The sequence below is a fragment of the Cherax quadricarinatus genome, chromosome 18 (genome assembly GCF_038502225.1).
Source record: "Cherax quadricarinatus isolate ZL_2023a chromosome 18, ASM3850222v1, whole genome shotgun sequence".
NCBI lineage: Eukaryota > Metazoa > Arthropoda > Malacostraca > Decapoda > Parastacidae > Cherax > Cherax quadricarinatus.
In genome coordinates, this window is record NC_091309.1 from 10,905,337 (window position 1) to 10,912,836 (window position 7,500).

Below are 7,500 nucleotides of genomic sequence, written 5' to 3' on the forward strand. Positions count from 1 at the left end.
TTGCATCTGATTCAGGTCACACACACACACACACACACACACACACACACACACACACACACACACACACACACAAATGAATGAGTGAATATGAATGATAATGTAAGGCGTTCCCTGTCACTTGTAGGGCGTTCCCTGTCACTTGTAGGGCGTTCCCTGTCACTTGTAGGACGTTCCCTGTCACTTGTAGGGCGTTCCCTGTCACTTGTAGGGCGTTCCCTGTCACTTGTAGGACGTTCCCTGTCACCGACAGGACCTTCCCTGCACCTGCAGAACGTTCTCTGCCACCAATAGGGCGTTCCTTGTCACTTGTAGGGCGTTCCTTGTTATTTGTAGGGCGTTCCCTGTCACCGGCAGGACGTTCCCTGTCACTTATAGGACGTCCCTGTCGCCTGTACAGCGTTCCCTGTCACTTGTGGGACGTTCCTGTCACCTGTAGAGCCTTTCATTCACCTGTAGGGCGTTCCATGTGCCTTAGAGCGTTCCCTGTCATCTGTCACTTATAGGACGTTCACTGTCACCTGTAGAGCATTCTATGCTCCTGTAGGGGGTTCCATGCACCTGTAGAGAGTTCTATTCTCCTGTAGGGGGTTCCATGCTCCTGTAGGGGCTTCCACGCTTCATTAGGGGTTCCATGCTCCTGTAGGGGTTCACTGTCACCTGTAGAGCGTTCCATGCTTCTGTAGGGGGTTTCATGCTCCTGTAGGGGGTTCCATGCTCCTGTATAGCGTTCCATGCTCCTGTATAGGGTTCCATGCTCCTGTAGGGGGTTCCATGCACCTGTAGGGGGTTCCATGCACCTGTAGGAGGTTCCATGCTCATGTAGGGGGTTCCATGCACCTGTAGGGGGTTTCATGCACCTGTAGGGGGTTTCATGCACCTGTAGGGGGTTCATGCACCTGTAGGGGGTTCCATGCACCTGTAGGGGGTTCCATGCACCTGTAGGGGGTTCCATGCACCTGTAGGGGGTTCCATGCACCTGTAGGGGGTTCCATGCACCTGTAGGGGGTTCCGTGCAGCTGAAGACCCTCATGATCTCTTTTTTAAGGTATTCCGACCAGTAGATGAGTGAAACCTCTGTATTCGAATGGAGAAACCCTCCTAGCGGGCGAAATGTGTTGACAGTAAAGGCAGTGAACTGTTGTCACGTGTCTTAGTCCGTAATACAACGGTAGGGTATACCGGCAGTATGTAAATAATTCGCACAATGCTGTTTATTGAGACGACATTTCGCTCTCCAGCGACTTTTATCGGTTGATAGAGCCCCTGGCGACAGAAACGTCTTCCCCAAATTAAAATGACATTTGTCTCTGAACAGCTAAACCAGATCTTGATTCGACATCTTGTTAAATAAAGGGGCCAAAACAGGCCTATAGACATGGCCCCTGACGTAACACGCACATTGTATCTCTTCTTTACGTTAGTCTTACTTGAAACCTCACTTGGCTTATAACCACGTGTCTTATTCATAACCACGTGTCTTACTCATGACCACGTGTCTTACTCATGACCACGTGTCTTACTCATAACCACGTGTCTTACTCATGACCACGTGTCTTACTCATGACCACGTGTCTTACTCATGACCACGTGTCTTACTCATGACCACGTGTCTGGTGAGGTCAAAGATAGGTAATGTGTTTCCTTCTTGTCTTTCAGGTCACAGATTCGTGCTGCCGGAGTCCATCCTAATTCGTCTTGAACCTGGCATCTGGTGAGTAGGTTCAGTCTTTGAGGTTTCTGAGACTCCACTTTCTTCAGTCTTTGAGGTTCCTAAGACTCCACTTTCTTCAGTCTTTGAGGTTTCTGAGACTTCACTTTCTTCAGTCTTTGAGGTTCCTGAGACTCCACTTTCTTCAGTCTTTGAGGTTCCTGAGACTCCACTTTCTTCAGTCTTTGAGGTTCCTGAGACTCCACTTTCTTCAGTCTTTGAGGTTCCTGAGACTCCACTTTCTTCAGTCTTTGAGGTTCCTGAGACTCCACTTTCTTCAGTCTTTGAGGTTCCTGAGACTCCACTTTCTTCAGTCTTTGAGGTTCCTGAGACTCCACTTTCTTCAGTCTTTGAGGTTTCTGAGACTTCACTTTCTTCAGTCTTTGAGGTTTCTGAGACTTCACTTTCTTCAGTCTTTGAGGTTCCTGAGACTCCACTTTCTTCAGTCTTTGAGGTTCCTGAGACTTCACTTTCTTCAGTCTTTAAGGTTCCTAAGACTCCACTTTCTTCAGTCTTTGAGGTTCCTGAGACTCCACTTTCTTCAGTCTTTGAGGTTCCTGAGACTCCACTTTCTTCAGTCTTTGAGGTTCCTGAGACTCCACTTTCTTCAGTCTTTGAGGTTCCTGAGGCTCCACTTTCTTCAGTCTTTGAGGTTCCTGAGACTCCACTTTCTTCAGTCTTTAAGGTTCCTAAGACTCCACTTTCTTCAGTCTTTAAGGTTCCTAAGACTCCACTTTCTTCAGTCTTTGAGGTTCCTAAGACTCCACTTTCTTCAGTCTTTAAGGTTCCTAAGACTCCACTTTCTTCAGTCTTTAAGGTTCCTAAGACTCCACTTTCTTCAGTCTTTAAGGTTCCTAAGACTCCACTTTCTTCAGTCTTTGAGGTTCCTGAGACTCCACTTTCTTCAGTCTTTGAGGTTCCTGAGACTCCACTTTCTTCAGTCTTTGAGGTTCCTGAGACTTCACTTTCTTCAGACTTTGAGGTTCCTGAGACTCCACTTTCTTCAGTCTTTGAGGTTCCTGAGACTCCACTTTCTTCAGTTTTTAAGGTTCCTGAGACTCCACTTTCTTCAGTCTTTGAGGTTCCTGAGACTCCACTTTCTTCAGTCTTTGAGGTTTCTGAGACTCCACTTTCTTCAGTCTTTGAGGTTCCTGAGACTCCACTTTCTTCAGTCTTTGAGGTTCCTGAGACTCCACTTTCTTCAGTCTTTGAGGTTCCTGAGACTCCACTTTCTTCAGTCTTTGAGGTTCCTGAGACTCCACTTTCTTCAGTCTTTGAGGTTCCTGAGACTTCACTTTCTTCAGTCTTTGAGGTTCCTGAGACTCCACTTTCTTCAGTCTTTGAGGTTCCTGAGACTCCACTTTCTTCAGTCTTTAAGGTTCCTGAGACTCCACTTTCTTCAGTTTTTAAGGTTCCTGAGACTCCACTTTCTTCAGTCTTTGAGGTTCCTGAGACTCCACTTTCTTCAGTCTTTGAGGTTTCTGAGACTCCACTTTCTTCAGTCTTTGAGGTTCCTGAGACTCCACTTTCTTCAGTCTTTGAGGTTCCTGAGACTCCACTTTCTTCAGTCTTTAAGGTTCCTGAGACTCCACTTTCTTCAGTCTTTGAGGTTCCTGAGACTCCACTTTCTTCAGTCTTTAAGGTTCCTGAGACTCCACTTTCTTCAGTCTTTAAGGTTCCTGAGACTCCACTTTCTTCAGTCTTTGAGGTTTCTAACATGTTCTCTTTCTTAAGTTGAAGGGAGAGGATGAGGGGTAGTTGAGGGAAGAGAAGGATGAGGGGATGGTGAGGGAGGAGAGGAGGATGAGGGGAAGTTGAGGGAGGAGAGGAGGATGAGGGGAAGTTGAGGGAGGAGAGGAGGATGAGGGGAAGTTGAGGGAGGAGAGGAGGATGAGGGGAAGTTGAGGACCGACCATAGGATCTCGTTACTATATTTTGGTTTACGAGAGAGAGAGAGATAGAGAGAGAGAGAGAGAGAGAGAGAGAGAGAGAGAGAGAGAGAGAGATAGAGAGAGAGAGAGAGAGAGAGAGAGAGAGAGAGAGATAGAGATAGAGAGAGAGAGAGAGATAGAGAGAGAGAGAGAGAGAGAGAGAGAGAGAGAGATAGAGAGAGAGAGAGAGAGAGAGAGAGAGAGAGAGAGAGAGAGAGAGATAGAGATAGAGAGAGAGAGAGAGATAGAGAGAGAGAGAGAGAGAGAGAGAGAGGAGGGAACAGATTTTTTTTATTTTGCTTTCATCGTCAGCAACATCAGTCACCTTCATCGTCAGCAACATCAGTCACCTTCATCGTCAGCAACAACAGCATCAATCACCTTCATCAATTATCTTCATTCATCATACCTTTCAATCCAGGTCTTATGACGTATATTACGGTCTAATATTCATTTGCCGTATGGGGAGGCGCGAAGCAAGGTTGTATTATAAGAGAGTGGGGGTGAGGGGTGGTATGAGGTTGGTGGCAAGGGTGATAGGAGGGTGGGGGTGAGGGGTGGTATGAGGTTGGTGGCAAGGGTGATAGGAGGGTGGGGGTGAGGGGTGGTATGAGGTTGGTGGCAAGGGGTGATAGGAGGGTGGGGGTGAGGGGTGGTATGAGGTTGGTGGCAAGGGTGATAGGAGGGTGGGGGTGAGGGGTGGTAATGGAGGTTGGTGGCAAGGGTGATAGGAGGGTGGGGGTGAGGGGTGGTATGAGGTTGGTGGCAAGGGTGATAGGAGGGTGGGGGTGAGGGGTGGTATGAGGTTGGTGGCAAGGGTGATAGGAGGGTGGGGGGTGAGGGGTGGTATGAGGGTTGGTGGCATGGGTGATAGGAGGGTGGGGGTGAGGGGTGGTATGAGGTTGGTGGCAAGGGTGATAGGAGGGTGGGGGTGAGGTGGTATGAGGTTAAAGGTAGGGCAAGGGTGATAGGAGGGTGGGGGGTGTGAGGTGGTTATGAGGTTGGGGGCAAGGGTGATAGGAGGGTGGGGGTGAGGGGTGGTATGAGGTTGGTGGCATGGGGTGATAGGAGGGGTGGGGGTGAGGGGTGGTATGAGGTTGGGGCAAGGGTGATAGGAGGGTGGGGGTGTGGGGTGGTATGAGGTTGGGGGCAAGGGTGATAGGAGGGTGGGGGTGAGGGTGGTATGAGGTTGGGGGGCAACGGTGATAGGAGGGTGGGGGTGAGCGGTGGTTGTTAAGGAGGGTGGGGGGTGAGGGGTGGTTGTTAAGGAGGGTGGGGGTGAGGGGTGGTTGTTAAGGAGGGTGGGGGTGAGCGGTGGTTGTTAGGAGGGTGGGGGCGGGGGAGGGGTGGTTGTTATGGTGGGTGGGGGTGAGGGGTGGTTGTTAGGAGGGTGGGGGCGAGGGGTGGTTGTTAAGGAGGGTGGGGGAGAGGGGTGGTTGTTAAGGTGGGTGGGGGTGAGCGGTGGTTGTTAGGAGGGTGGGGGGCGAGGGGTGGTTGTTAAGGTGGGTGGGGTGGGGGAGGGGTGGTTGTTAGGAGGGTGGGGGCGAGGGGTGGTTGCATTAAGGAGGGTGGGGGCGAGGGGTGGTTGTTAAGGTGGGTGGGGGTGAGGGGTGGTTGTTAGGAGGGTGGGGGCGAGGGGTGGTTGTTAAGGAGGGTGGGGCGAGGGGTGGTTGTTAAGGTGGGTGGGGGTGAGGAGGGTGGCTTGTTAAGGTGGGTGGGGTGAGGGGTGGTTGTTAAGGAGGGTGGGGGGCGAGGGGATGTTAAGGTGGGTGGGGGTGGGGGAGGAGGGTGGTTGTTAAGGAGGGTGGGGGTGAGGAGTGGTTGTTAAGGAGGGTGGGGGCGAGGGGTGGTTGTTAAGGTGGGTGGGGGTGAGGGGTGGTTGTTAGGAGGGTGGGGGGCGGAGGGGTGGTTGTTAAGGAGGGTGGGGCGAGGGGTGGTTGTTAAGGTGGGTGGGGGTGAGGAGTGGTTGTTAAGGAGGGTGGGGGTGAGGGGTGGCTTGTTAAGGAGGGTGGGGGCGGAGGGGTGGTTGTTAAGGTGGGTGGGGGTGAGGGGTGGTTGTTAAGGTGGGTGGGGGTGAGGGGTGGTTGTTAAGGAGGGTGGGGGCGAGGGGTGGTTGTTAAGGTGGGTGGGGGTGAGGGGTGGTTGTTAAGGAGGGTGGGGGTGAGGGGTGGTTGTTAAGGTGGGTGGGGGTGAGGGGTGGTTGTTAAGGAGGGTGGGGGCGAGGGGTGGTTGTTAAGGAGGGTGGGGGTGAGGGGTGGTTGTTAAGGAGGGTGTGATGGTGGTTTCAGTGTAGTTATCCTTGTGTTGTACACGAGGCCTGGTCATGGACCGCGCCGCTAAGGGGGGGGGCGTTGACCCCCGAAATGCCCTCGAAGTTATGGCTATGCTGAGTAACGCGCTCCCCAACCCAAGCCAGGATCACTGCCTGAGACGCGTTGAAGTACATATGTACACTGTACACCTCATTCCCCTCCACATGCATCCTCCTCTCCCGCTATACCTTCCCCTCCTATACGAATCCTGCCCCCTCCCTCCAGAGGGAGGGGATTTCAGGTTGTTAGTTATTCCCTAATTACGATAGTTTGCCAGTAGTTATAATTGCGATAATTTGCCAGTAGTAATTACAATAGTCTGCCATTAGTTATAGTCATGTTTTGAGAGATTATTAGGGAATTAACTTGCTTACCACAACGACTCTTTGTGGAGAGAAGAAAAACTTGATGTGGCAGACTGTGGCACTAATATCACCCAGTGAGGGTTGCTCCCTTCTATTGTAACCACCACAGTACAGCGGTGGTTACGCTGGCCTGCTCCTGCCCCCTCTCTCGTTCCTCTTCCCCTGTTGAATTGGTTATGTAATCAAGACAGGTGGGTGTGTGTGGCGGGTTGGTTGAGTGGGTGTGGCGGGTAGATGGGTGGGGGAAGTGTGTGTGGTAGTCTTGCTGTGGGGTGGATGGGAGTGGTCTTGCCATGGGATGGGCGGGAGTGGTCTTGCCGCGGGATGGGGTGGGAGTGGTCTTGCCGTGGGGTGGGTGGGAGTGGTCTTGCCATGGGGTGGGTGGGAGTGGTCTTGCCGTGGGATGGATGGGAGTGGTCTTGCCGTGGGGTGGATGGGAGTGGTCTTGCCGTGGGATGGATGGGAGTGGTCTTGCCGTGGGTTGGATGGGAGTGGTCTTGCCGTGGGGTGGATGGGAGTGGTCTTGCCGTGGGTTGGGTGGGAGTGGTCTTGCCGTGGGGTGGGTGGGAGTGGTCTTGCCGTGGGTTGGGTGGGAGTGGTCTTGCCGTGGGGTGGATGGGAGTGGTGGGTTGGGTGGGAGTGGTCTTGCCGTGGGTTGGGTGGAGTGGTCTTGCCGTGGGGTGGGTGGGAGTGGTCTTGCCGTGGGGGTGGGTGGGAGTGGTCTTGCCGGGGGGTGGTTGGGAGTGGTCTTGCCGTGGGTTGGGTGGGAGTGGTCTGGCCGTGGGTTGGGTGGGAGTGGGCCGTGGGAGGGAGTGGTCTTGCCGTGGGGTGGATGGGAGTGGTCTTGCCGTGGGTTGGGTGGGAGTGGTCCCGTGGGGTGGGTGGGAGTGGTCTTGCCGTGGGGTGGGTGGGAGTGGTCTTGCCGTGGGTTGGGTGGGAGTGGTCCCGTCTCCGTGGGGTGGGTGGGAGTGGTCTTGCCGTGGGTTGGGTGGGAGTGGTCTTGCCGTGGGTTGGGTGGGAGTGGTCTTGCCGTGGGGTGGGTGGGAGTGGTCTTGCCGTGGGGTGGGTGGGAGTGGTCTTGCTGTGGGTTGAGAGGGCAGGGTGAAAGTTGTCACTCTGCCTTGACACCTGACAACACTTACCAGCTGAGGGAAGGTTGCACCCAGCACATCATAACACAT

General features: G+C 53.2%; 1 protein-coding gene across 3 annotated transcripts in view; it reads left to right on the forward strand.

Moving 5' to 3' along the window:
* Positions 1-7,500, forward strand: part of fus (epithelial splicing regulatory protein fusilli) — a 302,666-nt gene that overhangs the window by 185,554 nt on the left and 109,612 nt on the right. For all 3 annotated transcript variants that reach the window (XM_053777572.2, XM_053777566.2, XM_053777567.2), the window contains exon 5: positions 1,660-1,714. In XM_053777572.2, the coding sequence (XP_053633547.1) occupies positions 1,660-1,714 (55 nt within the window). The remainder of the gene's footprint in view (positions 1-1,659; positions 1,715-7,500) is intronic.